General features: G+C 36.5%; 1 protein-coding gene across 1 annotated transcript in view; it reads left to right on the top strand.

Moving 5' to 3' along the window:
- Positions 1 to 17,467, top strand: part of LOC121303494 (zinc finger protein 462-like) — a 48,994-nt gene extending 31,527 nt beyond the window's left edge. Inside the window, 10 exon segments of the mRNA XM_041234215.1 lie at positions 70 to 395; positions 1,370 to 1,488; positions 2,732 to 2,923; positions 5,495 to 5,750; positions 7,749 to 7,885; positions 8,873 to 9,096; positions 9,315 to 9,444; positions 9,447 to 9,527; positions 13,030 to 13,153; positions 15,368 to 17,467. Coding sequence (XP_041090149.1) covers positions 70 to 395; positions 1,370 to 1,488; positions 2,732 to 2,923; positions 5,495 to 5,750; positions 7,749 to 7,885; positions 8,873 to 9,096; positions 9,315 to 9,444; positions 9,447 to 9,527; positions 13,030 to 13,153; positions 15,368 to 15,575 — 1,797 coding nt within the window. The 3' untranslated portion in view covers positions 15,576 to 17,467.
- Positions 17,468 to 20,242: the final 2,775 nt, after the last annotated feature.

Raw genomic sequence — 20,242 nt, 5'->3', positions numbered from 1 at the left:
TGGATCTGACCATTAATTGTTTTCTATTATTGAATGTGCTGACCTAAAGGTTTCATTCCTTTATATTAGCAGGAAGTGAGTGAAGCCCCTATCACTCCTCCAGAGGAAGCAGTGGCCAATGAGGGTTCGGCAGAGGAAGGCCTGGCAGGTTCTTCAGAAGCCCCTGTTTCTGTGCAGAAGGAAAATGTGGAATTGCTTCAAATGGAGGCTGAAGAAGCCACGGAGCCTCAGGAGAGGCCCTCTGGCGGGCATGCCTGCACACAGTGTGATCGTGTCTTCATGTCCATGCAAGGCCTGCGCTCCCACGAGAGGAGCCACTCTGCACTCGCCATGTTCACCCGAGAGGACAAATACAGCTGTCAGTACTGCCAGTTCGTGTCAGCTTTCAGGCACAAGTAAGGACTAACACTGACAGGACAGGGATGGGGTATTGACATGAGGCTCAAAGCCAAAATTATTATTATTATTATTATTATTATTTATTTTACTTATTTTTTATATACTGAGTAACATTTCTAGATGCCATTTTTATATCCGTTAGTTATTTTGGGAATGTTCATTTTAGCCAGGTATATACTTTTTGGCTGCACTCATAAAAGAATAAATAAATCTTTTCACTCATCTATAACTTTCAATTCATAATAATGCCAGCCCCCAAAAAATACCACTTTAATTTGTAACTCCAAAAGTGACCACTTAAAAATTGATATACAAAATCCTTAAAGGTGCTTTGGGAAATGCAAATAAAGATTTAAAACCTCTTAATACGCAGCCTCCTTCAAGATTTTGTTATACATTTGTAGCTACTGGAATTCTATGTACAGAATATAGCAATACTGTTTAAAAAGAAGTGAACTGATTGAAACCAAAAACAATTCATTAGCTCAGTATGTCTATATCAGAACTATAGAGATCTGTAAAGGAATTAAATTAGGACTCTTTTTATAAACAGACTTCAGACAGTATATCTTTGGTGGTATATCCTTGGCAAGTGGTGGTTTGCAAAATCTCTGTTGCAGTTTATATGGTGGATCACATTGTTGTTTTTGACCTTAATATAAACCAATATCTTTTATAGATGTTTTACTTGTCATCACAATTTAAGAAATGTTATACTTCAAATACTGTGGTGGCTGTACTGCATGGTTTCTCTTTTATGTAATATTCACCACTCTCATAGGAAGGCAGAACTTTCTGAGGTTTTAGAAGCAAGTGCTCAAAAACACTTATCAGACTGGTCTCAATCAGACATCAGCATACAGACCACTTGAAAATCATATAGTTTCTTCTCTTATAACTTTAAATCACATCTGTGTCTTCTAGTCTTTCCCTGTTCCTGATGTATCTTCTCCGTTATGTTGTTCTTTAGCTTGGATCGTCATGTTCAGTCTCACCACGGACAGCACAAGCCGTTTCGCTGCAAACTTTGCTCATTCAAATCTGCCTATATGGGTCGCCTCAAGAGCCACTTCCATAAAGTTCATGCAGGTAAGAGACTTCACAGATGCTGATTTGCACAATAATAAACACATTTCCAACCCTGTTTGAAAACATTTGAATATTTCTTGTCAGAGCACAGAATTACATTTGAGCAAATATTAGTAGCAGTCGTTGGTAAGACAGAAAAGTTCTGAGAAGGTTGATGGATTTGGGATCATTTGATGCCCTGGGACCTATGCAGGTTCATTGATATACATCACAACCTGTGTTTCAAATCATTTTTTTTTTTTTTTATCTATGTTATATTTCTTAACATTCTGGAATGAACTCCAGGTCTTGTTACTAGCTCAGATGAATAGGGAAAAAAACCTCCCTAAGGAGAAGCTCCTTATTTTAAACGAATAAAGAAAGGACAGGTGACCATTTTTATTCCCAGAGAAGGGAATGACCAAAGCAAGATCAAAGGAAATGTCAAGGTCTGTCCATTGAAAGAAAGAAGCAGCACAAAACATCAAGTCAGACAGTTTCAAGATGGTCAGAGTGACTGATCATAATAGACCTGGAATATGCCACCTTCCATCTTCCAATCAAGACAGAAGATTTCTACACTTCTGCCATAATGATGGGGAGAAGTCTTTTTTGTTTGTGGTCTTGTACAGGTTCAAATAGTTTAATGTCCATAAATATTTAAAAAAAAAAAAAAAAAAAAAACCTGTTTGATTGGGACCTACTTATAATGCTATTATATCACCAAGTTCTTTAAAAAAAAAAAAAAAAAAAAAAAAAAAAAAAAGTGCAGTATGTTCAGACTTTCAGGAAAAAAAAAAAAAAGATTATTGATAAAAACACTCATCAACCATGAGGACCACGCTAAGATCACATTGTTATTTTCAATTTTTCCAATGCTTTCCTATGCAAAATAGGTGTTGACAGAGAGGTCTCACTGAAAATTATTTTGCTGATTTTTATTGCCCCCCCCCCCGTACTTCAAAATTGTTTTGATGGAAGCTTAGAATCCTCACCATGAGCAGCCATATTAAAAATACTGGATGTGACCATGTTTAGTTCAGTGACAAACATTTCTACCAACAGAGAGGTCGAAGTGCAGCCTAAATATTTCTCATTCAGCTTACTAAACTTGTATTTTTATTTTAATATGGCTGCTCATGGTGTGAGATGGGTGAGCAGGTGTTTCAAATTATGAGTGCTGTATTATAATACCAGCTGCCAACGATCACGTGCCGTGTTAAAAAGTGAAGAAAAAGCCCCGTCTCTTGTTCTTGTTAAGCAGGTGAGCACACTTACAAGTGTTCCTCATGCTCCTTCTCCTCCATGACGATCAGCCAGCTCAAGGAACACTCACAGAAGGACCATGGGGAAGCCCTCACTCTGACCAAGATGCGTGCCGCCAACCATTCTGCTTTCAGAGCCCAGAAACCACCCCAGGTGACTGGGCAAACATTAGAAATCAACGAATCTGATGGCAAGTAGATTTTTTTCGTTGCCACCTACATTCATTTAGTACTCTTTTGTTCAGGCAGTTTCCAAGAGGGTTATTATGCCAACACAAACGATGACCTTTACGTATATACAGGAGTAATGAAATCGAGACAATGTAGCTTTTTTTTTTTTTTTAAGTAGAGAGAATCCACATGTCCTGCTTTAAAATGTCATCTAAGCCATTGCAATAAGTTGATCTCTTTTACTTAAACCATCTGAAAACAAGAATCCCTGAAGGTTTTTTTTTTATATTCTTTGGCACTTAACAGACACATTGTCTTTCTTAAAATTAATTCCACTACTGTGCACGTTCGATGCTATCAAAGCAATTACACTATCTGCACCTGGAAGCACAGTGTAACACTGTATGAATTATGTGTGAGTGTCCCAGTGTATCAATCTATCAGGTGTCAAATAGCTGGCAACATCATTTCAGATTTGTGGTGATTATATATGAAAAATGAAAGGGTAAAACAATGACAGAGGAAATGTTGTGCCTGGTGTTTGCCAATGTCCACTGTATTTCTACATACGAAAGTGCATTTTATTGCATTATTCAAAATATCTGAGTCACCTGAAATGTGCATGGGTAAGGGCGCAGTGTACTGCAATTGTTTTACATGTATCTGAAACTGCTTTTCCAATTGTCATGCATTAGGTGTCATAAGTCATTGATGTTGCCAAATTCTGCTGAACTTTTGTTCCACTTATGTACAGGGCATAGTTATGATCTCCTTGGAATTGAATGGGTAGGTTAGGTTTTATTTTATTTATTTATTTATTTTTTTCACACAACAAACTTTGCTTATGGTTTTAGTTTTTTTGGGGGGTTTCACCCTAAGGTCAAAGTTCATACATTTTCTTAAGAAGTAACAGTACTTGTTTGTTTTGAAATCCTCCTGTCCAATACTAACACAAGTCTCAAGAACAAATTGTTTTTGAGTGAAGGTTGATTTTAAGGTCAGAGGGTTGCTCAGGGACCATATTTCTTCCCCTGTGCATAACTTTGAACCTCTTCACCAGATCAGGCTGAAAGCCTGTATTTTGTGTGTTTCTTGCCTGGAACAACCCACAAGGTGTAAATCTTGAGGTGGTAGGGTGATTTGTCACAGAATTACACTATCATTTAAGTACATGCAAATACATTTCTCTCTCTTTCAACTTGGGGGTCATGTTTCTCCCCTATCTCACTCACTATGTTCCTTGTGTCCTATAAACACTGTAATGTAGGCCTTATGGTGCAAATAAACCAAGAACCCATGAAATTTTACCATTTTGAGTAGGTCCAGTCATGAATACAGAAGCACCTGTAAACCAAGCATCTACTTTGAGCCCCTGATAAAAGTATGTCAGGTCTGCCTCTTGCCCATGGTGATTAGAACTTATTTGTAATAGAGAGCTGCAGATTTCATGCATGTCAGCAATTCAAAGTAATCTGTCTTGAGAAGGAAAGCCTGTTTGCACAGAAGTTTGACCCCCATATCGTATATACTTTGGCCCAAGCCTTGCAAGGGATTGGTATTGCTGCTTTGTTGTAGCAAAGAGCCCTGGAGTTTCTAGTTATACTGATAAAACATTGCATGGCACACCTTATTAAAAAACCCTCTTGGCATTCCTTTTTCTTGAAGAATGAAAGCTAACAAGTGGATTTATTCAAGGATCAAGCCCTTTAGAGATAAGTGGAATGTTACTTGCACAACATTTCTCTGCTTCCCATTACTACATCTTGTTTCTTTTCAATAGATGCATTATCTGTCTTTTTGATTATATGTTACCTTACCTGCATACTGATACACATTTCCTTTGTATTGAAATCTAATTTGCATAGTAGTGCCTCCTGTTTTCTGTTCTGAATGCACCTTTATCTAATCTCCATTTGTGACCCCTGGTCGTTTCTTTTTTTCAGGTTGAAAAAGTCCCCTGGGTCAACATTGTCAGTACCTTTTAAAATTTTGAATGCTTGAATCAGATTGCCGCGTAGTCTTATACAAGGCAGTATTCAAGGCAGTATTTTTCTTTTCTAAAGTATACAACAATCCTAATTTGTGAAATACCGTACATCCAATCCCTGAATATCTCGACAGTCTTTACAGTGTCCACTGAAATGATGCACTGGCTGGTCAAAACATTAGTAACCTGCTACTGAAGCCCACAGTGCATTGTGTTCCATTGTTTGTGTTGAAACAGATGTGCCTTGTTGTGTTGAAGGTTTCTGTGATAGAAGGGACTATAGCAGGTCTGTTGCTTGTCCCACCCAGCCAGATGCAAACATAACCTAAACCTTGAAAACATAATACAGTTTAACAGGTTGTGTACTTTTATAGGTGTTCCAGACATTCTAGTACTCAAGATATTTGGACAGTTGGTTCTGTGTTTCTTGGTGTTTTGATGCATGTTCATAAGTGTTTGGTGGCTACCGCTAATCAAGTTGAGAGTGCATTTCTCACACACTTTTCTATCGGGTCTGTAGTACACAAAGCGCAAGAGAAGTTGCCACGGAGGATATGTTTGTTGCTGACATGCCTTATTTTCTTTTTTCTTCACTCTCATCCAGACTGTTCCTACTCGGAACCTCCGGATGTACAGCAGCAACTGAGTCATTACCAGCAAGCCGTCCGCAATAACAGCAGTGCCAGCCCCACGCCTCGGCCCAGCGCTGTAGCCGAAGTCAAACCAGAAGGCCCCCTGACCTGCGAGTTTTGCGATTTCAGCTCGGGCTACATGCAGAGCCTCCGTCGCCACTACCGTGACAGGCATGGTGGGAAGAAGCTGTTCAAGTGTAAAGACTGCTCCTTCTTTACCTGTTACAAGTAAGACATAATGCTTTGAAATACACTCTCTAGCTCTTATTATTTAACAGATGCAGCATTCTTCCATGGCTATGTTAAAGCAGACATGTTCTAACTTGTGTCCAGGGACCCCTAAGGGTCTTTAGAAAATTCTGAATACTTTTGTAAAACACATTTATTTAAAATGTGAAAAGTGGCCTTTCACTGTTTGTTTTAATGTACATTCAAGACAGTTGTACTTTGCAATTTGCCCATATTTCAGTTTTCAGTGTCTCTTTGGAAATTTAGATATATTGGCAACAACTAGTTGTACGTAATAAATCATGTTTTGGCAAACATGGATTTGTTGTCTTTTGAATATTCTTTCAAAATTCAAATTCATATTTGGATATTCAAATTGTATAGCATTGTAATACAACAGAGACATATCTCTGAACACTGAGTACTTTTTGATACAATGGCCATTAATGTCTTTCAATATATTCCAAGCATCAATGAGTTGAATGTTTTTCCAAGTAGTAAAAACAAGCATTGTGTTAAATGTCTTTGGTTGGCCATAGTAATGATTAGGGGTTGCACAGAACAGCCGACTAGTTAACCATTTGGCTAGAAACTGGTAGTCGACTAATCGCACAATTCAGTTTCAAAGTTGTAAAGCGACAGTTGTAATGTTTTTGTGTGTTTCATATGTATATGAGTAGCGAACTCACAAAATCAATATTTGAATTATATTCAGCTGTATGAAATTAAACAGAAAATAATTGTGAAGTGTGTAGTTTCAGATGAATGGAAGTGCATTTGTGGTGTATCACTTACATATAAATGACATTTTAGAACATTAATACATAGTTTTTAAAAATCCAAGCAGGTTTGAAATGTAGTGCACAAACATTTTTTAAAGTGGAGATTGGTCAGTTATTTTTAGCTTGACTGAAAAGTAGCCATTCTACCCCTGGTCGAAAAGTAGTAAGGTGGGGATGTGGTTGATTTGGAATAGGCTGCTCTATGCATTACTGGTAATGGTCTTCAGTCATGTAGAGGCAGGATGAAGAGGACATCTCCATGTTGCAAACCAGTGGTCCTCAAAGTCAGCTGTTCTTAAATTATGGGTCGTGAACACATTTCTGGCAGGAAAATAAAGAAGTTTTAAACACATTTTCCAACAAAAGCGCCACAGCAGTCTGTTGACGCTGTTGCTTGCTTATGCTGTGCTTGTACTTAATCAACGTTTTGTTTTTTTTCTGAATTGTGTTTGCGATACGATCAACCAATTGAATATCTGCATTGTCTCTGCAGTAGCCCAATCATAAGTTAGCTGGGTGGGACATAAACTGCGTCTGTTTCAGGTGCAGGTACCGACTGTAAGTTTAACCAATAGGAGAGTGAAATATCTGCCAAGTTTTACACAGCTGTCCAGTCATAAGCAAGCAGAGGCCGTTCACGGTATTCTGCATGAAAATTGAAGAAGAGTGAGTAGTCAGTGGGAAAGTGTAAGATCTGACAGCTGTCTAGTCATTCCTGAGCAGAGGCCAGTGTTAATATGCCGGGTAAGCACTGAATTCCGCCGACTGTTACTGAAAAAAGTAATACATTTCAGTATTTAGAATTTAATTTTCTATCAGTATTTTTATTAATTTTTTTTTATAATTTTGTATATTTAGTTACGAATCCACCTTCTCTGAATAATTGTACTGGAGATGAACGATCTTTAAAACAGAGTAGTGTTGACAAATTTGTCAAATTGAAACAAAGCGACACTTTTATTCAGTTATCTGTGTAAACATGCTATTTACAAATGTTTGCATTGCATACAATAACCCCACTAAACTCTTAATATATATATATATATATATATATATATATATATATATATATATCGCGGTCGAAGGCAGTGTGTAAGATAAGAGCCTATGCAATAGTTAGCGTGCCCGCAAACAGCCAAGTAAGATCAATTTATGCCCGTGCCAAAATTACTTTGAGGACCTCTGTTGTAAACTGTCTTGTGTTTGTCTCACTCAGGTCTGCATTCACAATGCATGTGGAAGCGGGCCACACAGCCACCCCTGAAGAGGGCCCCAAAGACCTGCGCTGCCCACTCTGTCTCTACCACACCAAATACAAGAGCAATATGATTGACCATATTGTCCTGCACAGGGGTAAGTCATTCATGGCAAAAACTTGCTGAAGCAAGGGCAGGAGGGCACAAAGTGTAATCATATTGCCACTATTGTTAATTTATAGCAGCCTCCAGACCAGCAGAGATGATGCAGTTACTGTACTATATATGGACTTTCCTTTTTTACCATTGCTTGCCCATCTTATGAATCACAGATAGTGAAATTTCAATAGCAGGTAACAAGGTCAGTTAGAATGAAACATGTACCTGATTGTTGATACTGTATTTGCTAGGTTATTTTCTTACCATGAAGTTAACCTAATTGCACCACTGCAACAGGTATCTAGGTGGAGAAGGGAGTTAATTACGTAGGCCTTTAACTTCTGGAGGCATGACAAAATTAAGAGAGTTCGGTTGTCTCAACCCTTGTTCAACATTTTTTTCACATTGAAACCACGACACTCTTGCAGGCAGTCTCAAATAGAGAAAGAAATTAAATGGTTATGGAGACTGCACAACTCTCCATGGCAGGATTTATGTTTGTGAGGACAAATGGGAAGCTCTTAACGCCAGTGTGTATGTGTAAATTCGATTTTCTTTTATACTGAAAATGGAGGCATTGATTGGAGATCTGATGCATATGACTGTTTCTCAAAGATCAGGGAACTGGAGGTGGAAATCTCCTGCAAAGTCCGTTATCCGAAATGACCTCTAGAGTCTTAAAGACTTGAATCATCAACAATCTTTGTCAATCAATTGCCTATGCACTGCCCTGACCCATATCTGCTGCCCTTCCCATCAGGCTGAAACTGAATAAGAGAATGCTGCTTGCCTCTATTACAGAATACGTATCAGGGTTGCATAACAAGTGATTGAGTCGCAGCCCATTTACAGAAAAGATTGTTGAATATGACAGTTTGAACATTTCAGACAAAAGCATCCCTAGAACTTGCAAAATAAAGAGAAATCCCTTTGCAAGTGGTTATACGAATGAGCCCTGATGAGAGCGATTGTTCCCATCCCACAGAGGAGCGAGTGGTCCCGATCGAGGTGTGCCGCTCTAAGCTGTCGAAGCACCTGCAGGGGATTGTGTTTCGCTGCGACAAGTGCACCTTCACCTGTTCCAGCGATGAGAGCCTGCAGCAGCACATCGAGAAGCACAACGAGCTCAAGCCTTACAAGTGCCAGCTGTGCTATTATGATAGCAAAGAACGGGAGGAGCTTGAGGGGCACCTGCATGAGGAGCACAAGGTGAGCCTTCAGAACCCTTCTGGCTTCATGCCCAACTCCACCAGCAGGACCTTCACATTATAGCTGAAATAAAAACACTTAATTTGTGTTGCTCAAGGTGCCAGCAATAAATATGATATTGAAATAACATATGCTTTTGCAAGTCAGGAAACCTTTCCCAGGCCTTCTCACTATGAGTGCCTGCCACATGTCTCCATTCAAATCTAATCTCTGCACAGGTAAGCCGAAACTTTGAACTGGTTGGCCGAATTAACCTGGACCAGCTTGAGTCGATTAAAGAAAAGGTGGAGAGCTTAACCAGCGAAGATGAGGAAGAGGTGGAGCTAGAGGAGGAAGAGAAAGAGGATGAGAGGAGGAGGAGGAGGAGGAGGAGGAGGAGGAGGAGGATGACGATGACGATGGGGCGGAAAGTGAGAAGAGTGAGATAAAAGGTCAGTAGTAAAAAAGGGGCAAGCTATGAAAGTACAGCATTCTGCACTAAACTTAGAGACAGTGAAGCCCTTTCTAAACCTGCCAGACCTGTTTGTTTACTTGCACAGCTTGAATATAGTAGCTGTCAATCTCTCACACATCCACATTCCCAGGTTGTCTGCAGAGTTTTTTTTTTTTTTTTTTTTAAGCCCAACAAAACCTTTCTGTTTGTATTTTCTATTTCAAAGGACAAAGAAAACATCCAATAGATGTAAGTAATTAATTTTGTGATATTCATAACTTAAAAAATACAGTGTTAGCCATTATGTTGTGGTTGTCAGGGTCCATAATTAGTAGACCGCGTTATTTGTGTTTTGCCTTAATGTGGATCTATGCTGAAAGCATGTGACGTATGCAAATAATTTAGAAGTGAGTGGAATGCATGGGTGCATCTACACCACCAGCGAACAGCCAGTCTGGGTGAAGCGAGCAACTCCACAGGAATAGAACTGTGTTCTATTTTTGCCGTGCATCGTGGGTGACTGAAGTGAAATGGACCAATCTGAAGCAATGTTAGTAATGTCAGTCATAACACAAATACGCCATAAACATGGAAGTAGAGAAATTGATTCAGGAAGTGCAGCAGTATCCTGTGCTCTACAATTGTTCATTAAATTCATACAAAGACAAAAGTAAAAAGGACAATGCCTGGCAGAACATTTCCGCCCTTATTACTAGTATGTCTGGGCAGTGAATTTAATAAATATACTCGGGTAGGGGGGGGACTAATTTTTTTAAGTGCCCTCTGTGTGGTGCTGTGCACTTTAGGGTCACTTGAAAGTTTCTGGACTTAAAACGTTTGCTTTTGATGTAGATACAAAAGGTTTGCCACAGTCGCTTGCCTCCAGTGTAGAGCCACCTTTATAACAAATATTGGCATTTTTGTTCTCAAAAGGATTTACAATGCGTACAAGCCAAAGTAGTATTGTAGCGTACCATGCAAAATGAAGGAAGGAGACGCACACAATTTGCAGATACTTGAATCCGAAGTTTATTGGGAAGATTATTCCCAGCCCCCTGTTAGCCTGGGCTACACCAAAAACAAAAAACAGTCTTTCACTCTCACAGCAGCACATTCACACAGCTCTGGCCGCACTGATATGGACACCCCACTATGCTTTCTTGTGTGTGTCGCATATATATATATGCATATATATAAATATATATAACATATATTGCATATATAATATATATATATATATATATATATATATATATATATATATATATATATATATGATCACATATTGTTAATTTAGACCTGTATTGTAATAACAATGTAAATGCATTTTCTGAATGATTAGGCTGACACTTTTTATATATATAGGTTTATTTATTTGTAAATGAATGTTTGTATTGTTATGTAACCTGTTGAACTTTTCATTGCAGTTGTTTATTATTTTACCATGTCGTGAAGTTGGTTATGTTGATATAATAACTACAGCTATGGCCGTAAGATTTGCATCACGCTATAGAATGAACTAATTTTATAAATAGAACCTGCTGAATAATGTAACGCTAACATATTGAATTACATATTGCTTTGTAGTTTTCCATATACCTAATGATAAACTGCCAAAAATGACACTTTGAAATACTTTACTGCTATTATGGCTTCTGGCAGACATTTGCGATATAATTTTGTAGTTTCTTTGTATTTACATGGTGTTAAATAAAATATCTAAATTATATATATATATATATATATATATATATATATATATATATATATATATATATATATATATATATATATATATAGTGTGTGTGTGTGTGTGTGTGTGTGTGTGTGTATTTTTTTAAAATTCTGTCTCAATCCTAAAATTCTAGTTGATACTAAATGTTTAGCCATAGCTGTATAGGGTCAATAATTAATGTTACATTTTTAAAATAAATAGTTTACCCCAGGGAAGCTAAGGTAACATTGATTTATTTTCAAAATTGAATTGTTGAATCAGTAATAGTAAGTCACTGTTTCGAGTGCTGTTATGCACAAGAAACTGTGGAGTCTGTTCTTACTGATTTCAACACTTTGAGTTGTTTATGCCACTTAAAACATGTATTCCTAATTGATACTTATTCAGTAACGAGCTTGTTAATATGGTAATTGGATTAGAGTTGTCCTCTTTTATTACGCTTGGTTCAAACAGTTACAGTGTTTGTCTCTCATATTGTGGGAATGTTGTCAAGAGATCCTTAGAGTTTGAAATCCCACTTAGAGACAAAAGTGTCCGTTGTAAGTGAAGATAATAGCGGGGACTGCTTTCGATGTAGAACATGAAAGTGGCTTTAGAAAAATAAAAATGCAAAAAAAAACAAGGAATGTGAACCGGGAACGGAGAGTAAACCTAAAACAGAAGAAGACTTAAATGTCATTGCCATTAACCAGTTTGAGTATTCAGGCAAAATGTAAGTGGGCTGTAAACTTGTTTCAACAATGGTTACAGCCAAGAAAGAAATGCAAGAGTTTAAATCTAATGTCTGTGTGGTTGATGTAGAAGATTGCTGTCCAGAAGATATGTGAAATACAAATTAGAAGGGGGGGGGGGGGGGGGGGGTAGAATATGGGATAAAATTGTAGAAGGGAAACACATAGGACCAGAATAGTACCATTACCATGGAATATAGGTAGACATTAAAAATTGTGGGTGGGAAAAAAGAAATGTAGTTCTTGCTGTTTAAATAAGGAATGAAAAACTACATCTCCCAGAATGCCATAGCGATCCGACAACACTGATTGGCTGGCAATCACTTAAACTAATACACCTGTTTGTAATTAAATAAGCCGGGCAGGTATAAAAGGTACAAAGTGTGTTAAATCCTGTGATTTGTGGATAATATATTTAAAGTCAGTAAACTGGATTAGTGGTCTGGCTAAAAGTTAGGGATCCTGTTAAGTTACTTAGCGCTCCAAAACAGGAGCTAGGATTTATTTTTGTTTTGTATGTGCTAGGAACCCAGAACTGTGTTCAGGTAGACTGTGAATAAAAAGCTTTGTCACAATTTGTAATTATGAAAACCTTTTTTTACTTTATGTAAATGTATAATTGTATTACTTTTAGCAAACAATATGAAATACTAAACTGAAATCACAAGCCTTTTTCTAAGTGTTACGTTTGAAATGTGCAATAATATAATTAGCTAATTGTTGAAATGATTGTTGCGTAATAAAATGGTGTTCGATTTTCTGTTGAATTGCTCTGACTGTGGTTTGGTAGAGGAATCAACAGTTTTCTGTGGGTTTGTTAATCAATGTATGTGCCAGCACTCCCCTTCTCTTCAAAGCCACACAAACTACTTTTAGTAGAAGATTTGAAGAATGAATCAATCAAAAGATCAAAGGGTGATGTCACAAATTTTTTTTTCAGTTTTTTGTATATTTTGTGATCTTGCAAAGAAAATGTATGTTTGGTTAGTATTTGTGTGCATTGCTTATCGCTAAAACCTGGTTTTGTTTCCCAGATGCGCCAGGCTCTCCTGGAAGTGGAGCATCTGTTTACATTGAAAAGCGATTTCCTTGTGAATTCTGCGGCCGCACGTTTGAACGTTCCTCTGAGTGGGAACGGCATGTTCTAAGGCATGGCATGTAAGTCATTTTTCGCAAACCTTTTTTAAGCTACTGATTACGATTATACGGAAAATAGTAAGCCCCTGTATGAAACCACAAAAGAAATGTCAATAAATAAATAAATGGCCCCCAGCACTTATTATACCATAATTCAAGGTTAAAGATTAAGGATTATTTAGTTAAACTGCAACCAATTTTTAACAAAACAGAAAGCTATACAATTTATAGTAATTTAACAAATAATCTTTAAGTGTTTTAGTGTTTCGTGTGCTCCTTTTGGTTTTATTATAACTCAGACCTTTAGGATAATTCTCAACCATTATGTTAAATCTTGCTGGCGAAATCTGGACCTATATTTCCTTCAGCTCAGACAGATTGGATACACAATTCTTGCTACTGCTTTATTTAGATTGGTCCAAAGCATTTGTATTGGAATTTTTACAGACTTACCATAAAGGTGCCAATACTTTTATCATGAACAAATATTTGAAATTGCTTAAGTGTGTTTTTTTTTTTTTTTTTTTTTTTAATTATTATTATATATAAAGTTTGTTAAACTACCAGAAATAGTGTATTTTGGTCTTTGTCATATTAATTAGTGGCTAATTTTCAATAAATGTTTGGATTTAACATGTTTTCTTGAATGATCTTGTATTAACTGTATGGTGCCAGTATATTATTGAGGTACTGTAAATGAGATAAACACAAGTATGCTTGTATTATTATTACACATTTATTTATTTAGAATGCAGTTACCTGGAGACATGTCCTAGGAATCATCATACTGTATATAAAATAAGCTTGTCGATCTTGACCAGTTATGGGATGAGAAACTAAAAAGAAACGGCTACATTTTGGCTTATTTTTTGGTTTTAGCAAACCATGAGTACTGAACACTAATCGGAGCCCACATCATTACATGCACTTACAGGTAAAAGCAGTTGTGTGGGATTTATAGTTTTTAGAGTTCAGCTAACTAGAAGTAGTGATACAATAGACTACAATCCCTGGGGGACAGTCATAAAAACACTCCTGTGAGTTCAAACTTATCCGGACAACCTTGTTTTTGTTTTGCAGGTAAATTTATATTTGTAGCCGACAAAATTTGCTTGTGAAATCACTGGTCGCACACATGCGACTAAAACTAAATTGATGGTCACACAAACCACTTTGTTGGTCTTATTTGCAAACAAACTGGGTGCACCATAGAGCCCTGCTTGGTACAGTGAATATCAAAAATTTGATTTCAAGACCGTGCTAATAAGAATGTTGTTAAAGAGTGCTTCCATGAGATAACAAAACGGTTTCTGGACAGTCAGGCAGATAGTAGGATTCACTATTGAGTTAATTGATGCCCAACAGAGACCTTTCCAAAGAAGCATATTATTAAAGTATTGGGTAAATATAGCAATTTCAGACAAATAAAGGTGGTATAAGCTAAACGGTAAAACTGTGTAACATGTCTTAGGTCATGCCTTGTTATGATTATGGGTCCAGCCATTAATACCATTTTACTATGAACTCTTTCACTTGCTGTTTTACGGTGGTGTAATACTAAAGAGTTGAGCATGCAGAAGAGAATTAAATGACGACAGCTGAACTGAGTGCAGCACACAGATATTCCCTTGCACAATTAGCAGTCCCTTTTATTTTTTATTTTTTTGAGATGGCTTAACTTGGTTATAGTGAATCAGAAAGACTCATAGTGATCAAGTTCAATTGTTGTCTTTGTAACCGAGGCCAAAAGAAGAATAAATGTCACTGCCATATCTATACTTTATAATGATCATGGGGCCACCTTTTAATCCAGGTCCAAGTTAATTGAGACCCCTAGTTGTTGCTGATTAGGTAGTTTAAAAATATAATTGACATCAGACTTACTTGCCCTCAGTGTCATTTCCCCTTTATCTCCACCCACACAGTCGGCTATGTTGAATGCAGCTGATCAGAATCCAGAATACATTAATAATAAAAAAAAAAACACATGCTACTTGTACCTAATAATTAAATATTAGACAAATCATAACCAAGTTTTAAGAGTTTATTTCCATTTTGAAAACAAGAAATCAGAAAGTTGCAATTGAAAAATAAAAAAAAATCATACATTCACGAAAACTTTTAGCAATATGTCCTTCCTTGTGACTGGTCTCTAACAGTCGAGTGCACTTTTCAGTGTTCTGGTCAGAAATCTAATGTACCGCTACTTCTCTTTTGTTTCCGTTTCACATTAAGGGCTGTGAAAAACAACAAGAAGGAGGTCACAAGTGTTGTCCAGGCAGTGGAAGTTGAAATGAAGACAAGCAGGGCAGCACCTGTTGCAACAGAAGATAAAGGTGAAGAGGATTTAAATGTTCCTGTGGAAGCTGAAAATCACCAGGCTGAGCTCTCAAACAAAAATGAAAAGGACAATGGGAAGCCAGAGACCAAAAATGATACTTAATAGGAAACGGAGTAGCTTTGAAATTTTACTTGAAAAAATTGAAACCAACCAAGGCTGCTTTACATACATGTTTCTTAACCTTTGGAGCACTGTTAGATAACTGTTCTCGGTTTTCAGTTATGCATTGAAAAAAGCTTTGAGCTGTGTTACATCCTACTTGTACTGGTGTCATATTTTAAAATCGCAGAACCTTAAAAATGTGAGATTTGGTCCGTAGGACAGATACTAATATATTGGTAACCAATAGTAAATGGTAGAGAAATGTCATTAAGGTCAAATCTGAAAACAGACTTCTAATGTGTGTTTGGAATACAGAAATGTAGACACTTGTATACTCATGAACTATTCATGAATCATGAACAAATATGAGGATAGTGATTTCATTTTTTTTTTTTTTTTTTTTTTTTTTTTTTTTAAATCCAAAAAAATTATTAATTATATACCAGGTTTTTAGTTTTTTAATTATCACTCCATTAATGAATAGTAAGCATGCTATTTGTTTACCAGATGGTTCTGTAGATTCTTTACTTATACAGTATATGACTAGAATATCTACAGTTTAATAAGAAAATTGCAAGTTTGCCCTGATGTTTAAAAGCATGGCAGGCTCCAACCGATTTTGTAAGGATTTGACCTTAACGATGAACAGTTATTTGTTTTACATTGAGTACTTACTTAAGTGTTAATCTCAAAGAGCAAATAAATATAGGAGATATTTGTATATGTTTTGTATTTAATTTAAATGCATTAGCAGTTTCCAAAATTTGTGTAGCAAATTGCTACGTTAATCTGGGTTTATGTCTTCTTGTATCCCCCAGCTTTGTTTTAGTTGATGCACCGCCATTGTTTCAAACACAACATTGTTATTACTGAAAGCCAATTCTATCCCTCACTCAGTGGGAAGTAAAATTTTAATGAAAGTCTTCTGTGATAGAAAGGGATAGCTTGAACATGGCACCTTGGTTTAACCATGAACAGTTTTAGCCTCTGTAGCTGACAAAACCACTTGGTTCATTGTTTTCTGTTCAGTGTTAATGTAAAAAAAAAAAAAAAAAAAAAAAAAAAAAGGTAGCCATTTTCTTACAGCTGCTCTCTTTAGCACATGATAGCCTTTATGATTTTACCTCAGAACTAACAAAATGTAAGTTCTTCTCTTTAGTGTTTCTGTATATATTTATCAGAAACTAGGAGTGAACCCAATGAATGCCCTTGTACACTTCATATTTCATGAAAGCAACAAATTACACAAAAAAAAAAAAAAAAAAACAGGAGAAAGGTGATAATACTAAATATTGCTGGAGAAGGAGTTTTTGCACTGGGTGGTTGTGCATAAAATAGCATTTGTAAAAATGTCTCAAGCTGAATTTCTTGGTGTCTTTTGAAAAAAATAATAATCTTGTGTTTTTTTTTTTTTTTTTTTTCTTGTTTTATTAAAAGTCTTTAAGGAAATGTATGCTTCGCTTCTGGTGCTTTGACTAATGTGAAAAATGAGCAGTGTCTGTAAAAGATTGCTGCTCAAACCCCTGAAGCCTTATTAGACCGTAATAATAATAATTGTTGTGAAATCTTTTTTGGCACTTAAAGAGCTTACCAACACCAGTAGTACTAATAAGCAAAAGTGAAAGATAATATCACCAAAAGCTATGATTGTTATACAGATCCTTGTACCTCCAGATACCACTTTACCACTGGGCCTTAAGAAGTGAAAATGCTTTCAACCGTGACCACTCCTTCAACATTGAAAGATGTGACTAGGCCTATATAAATATAAAATCAGAAAAAAACTATTTTAAGCATCGAAATTGGTAACACACTGGAAACTTGTATATATTTGCTGTTTTTTTTATTCCCCCCATATATATACAGTGCCTTGCAAAAGTATTCAGACCCTCTCACAGTTTTTACATTTTGTTGTTTTAAAGCTTGCAGTCATGACACATTGAAGTGGGAATTAATATGTGTTATACACAACCTACTCCACACATTCAAAGCAAAAACAAAAAGAAATAGATAATTAATATGAAATAAAAATGGAAAAGTCATGATTGCGTAAGTATTCAAACCCTTTGCTGTGGCAAACCTAAATTAATTCAGGTGCACAAAATGACCTTAACGAGCCACACAATTAGTTGAATGACCTCTGTCTGTGACCAATATTAGTGGTTCTCATGATTTCAGAATAAAAACGCCTGTCTTGAGGTTCCTTGGTTAGGTAGTGAATTTCAAGCAAAGACTCAACTATGAAGACCAAGGAGCTTTCAAAGCAAGTCAGGGGTAAAGTCATTGAAAAGCACAGATCGGGAGAAGGGTGCAAACAAATATCTACATCTCTGAAAATCCCTGTGAGCACAGTCTACTCAATCATCAAGAAATGGAAGGTGCACTGTACCACCCAGACACTGCCTAGATCAGGCCATCCCTCCAAACTGAGTAGCCAGGCAAGGAGGAAACTGGTGAGGGATGCCACTGAGGCCAACGACAATTTTGAAAGAGCTACAGAGTTCAGTGGCAGATTCAGATGGGAGAAAATGTGCATTAGTCAGAAATATCTATAAGACTTCACAAAAGTAGCCTGTATGGCTGGGTGGCAAGAAGGAAGCCATTACTAAAAATAAGCCATCTCAAAGCCTGCATGGAGTTTGCAATAAAGCACCTGAGTGATACTGCAAAAATGTGGCAAAAGGTGTTGTGGTCAGACGAGACCAAATTGGAACTTTCTGGTCTAAATGCCAAGCGTTACACAGCACATCTCTCAGTCAACACCATCCCTACAGTCAAACATGGTGGTGGCAGCATCATGCTATGGGGGTGCTTCTCAGCAGGGACTTGAAAGCTTGTTAGGATTGAAGGAAAAATGGATGGAGCAAAGTACAGGCAAATACCACAGGAAAACCTGTTTCAATATACTAAAGACTTAAAACTGGGATGACAATTCACCTTTCAGTTGGACAATGATACAAAGCACAAGGCCAAAGCTACACTGGAGTGGCTTAAGAATAAGAAAGTAAATGTCCTTGAGTGGCCCAGTCAAAGTCCTGACTTGAGAATCTGTGGAAAGACTTGAAAACTGCTGTCCATAAGCGATCCCCAAGCAACTTGAGAGAGCTTGAGCTCTCTGCCAAGAATGGGCACAAATTGCACCAAGCCAGTGTGCAAAGTTGGTAGAGACTTACCCAAAAAGACTTGCGGCTGTAATTGCTGCCAAAGGTGTTTCCACCAAATATTGAGTTGATGGGTTTGAATACTTATGCAATCAACATATTTCAGTTTTTTCTCTTTAGTTTTTGTTGACGTTTCCTGTAACTTATCTTACCCGTAGAAGTCTTCAGTTTGAACATTCAAGTTCTGAATAAAATATTAAGTTTAAAAAAATGTGTATGCATCATTTTGTAATTTCACAAAATGGGACACCATAGGAAGGGTCTGAATACTTTTGCAAGGCACTATATATATATATATATATATATATATATATATATATATATATATAATATATATACTGAATGGTATCAAACTATATCGAAGGGGTAGATTTCCTTAAAGTGAAATACATTCATGAAGGTGAATTGTGACAGTTACCTAGAATGGATTATGCTTTTCTTCCATTTTCTCTGTAAATAATGTAATTCCTTTTTAAAAAAAAAAAAAAAACGTAATAAAGTTATCATATACCAGATAACATTATTCTGATAAAAAGACCAGTGTTTTATACAGTGTATGATAGAGAGGGCAGGGGGTATTGGCTATGGACAGAAAACACTCAGCAGGAAAAGTAAATGCAAGATTTGTTTTAAAGGGAGGCTATTAAACTCCCTTTAAAGAAAGCTCCCTTTTTGTTAGGTTTCATTCATTTTGGATCAAGCTGTTGTGTACCATGGTATTTTTTTTAATGTAATTCTGCAGACCGACCTTTTGATGAAGGAAACTTGACGTTATGTCCCTTACTTATTTAATTGGTGTTTTGAAACTATTATTAAATAAGACATTTTTTACATATTTTAAACTACTTGTGGTCTTCCAGAATATCAGATGGAAAATATTTTCATCTTTTTATTCTTTTCTTTTTATGATATACTTGAACCAGCTAAACCAAAAAGGTTGGTATTGTATTTGAAGTTGTAATCTCAATTAAATGAGTAAATGTGTCAAAACACAGTGAGCTAATTATCTGTCAAACCTAAAATGACCCTCAGATTGATCCAGGCCTATGGGTTTAAAACACAAATGGACCTGGTTCAAGGTAAAGACAGGCCTCCTTTTTTGTCTGTATCCATTTAAATGTATTTTGGTGTCCATACCTCAAACCAGCTTAAGAGGAGACAGCCACAGTTTAGCATTAGCAGTGTTTTATGTGTATTCCCACTGGGAGTACCATTCTCCATTATTGTGCATCAATCTAATAATTGTTGCCATGGACTGGGTTGCAATTGAAACTTCATACATTCTCATAACTTGTTGAGACATTGTTTGAGTTTTTATTATTATTATTATTATTATTATTATTATTATTATTATTATTATTATTATTATTATTATAAAAAGTATGTATAAGATATTCAGTGGTCACCACCATCTTTGTATCCTCTCACAATATATTGTTTATAGAGTTTCTTTCCATATCATCTCTTCAGAAGGATACAGAAGATGCAATTAAATACAACAGTTAT

This window comes from Polyodon spathula, chromosome 2 (genome assembly GCF_017654505.1).
Source record: "Polyodon spathula isolate WHYD16114869_AA chromosome 2, ASM1765450v1, whole genome shotgun sequence".
NCBI classification, from domain to species: domain Eukaryota; kingdom Metazoa; phylum Chordata; class Actinopteri; order Acipenseriformes; family Polyodontidae; genus Polyodon; species Polyodon spathula.
The sequence above is the reverse complement of the archived record's forward strand: the minus strand, read 5'-3'. Positions and strand labels throughout refer to the sequence as shown.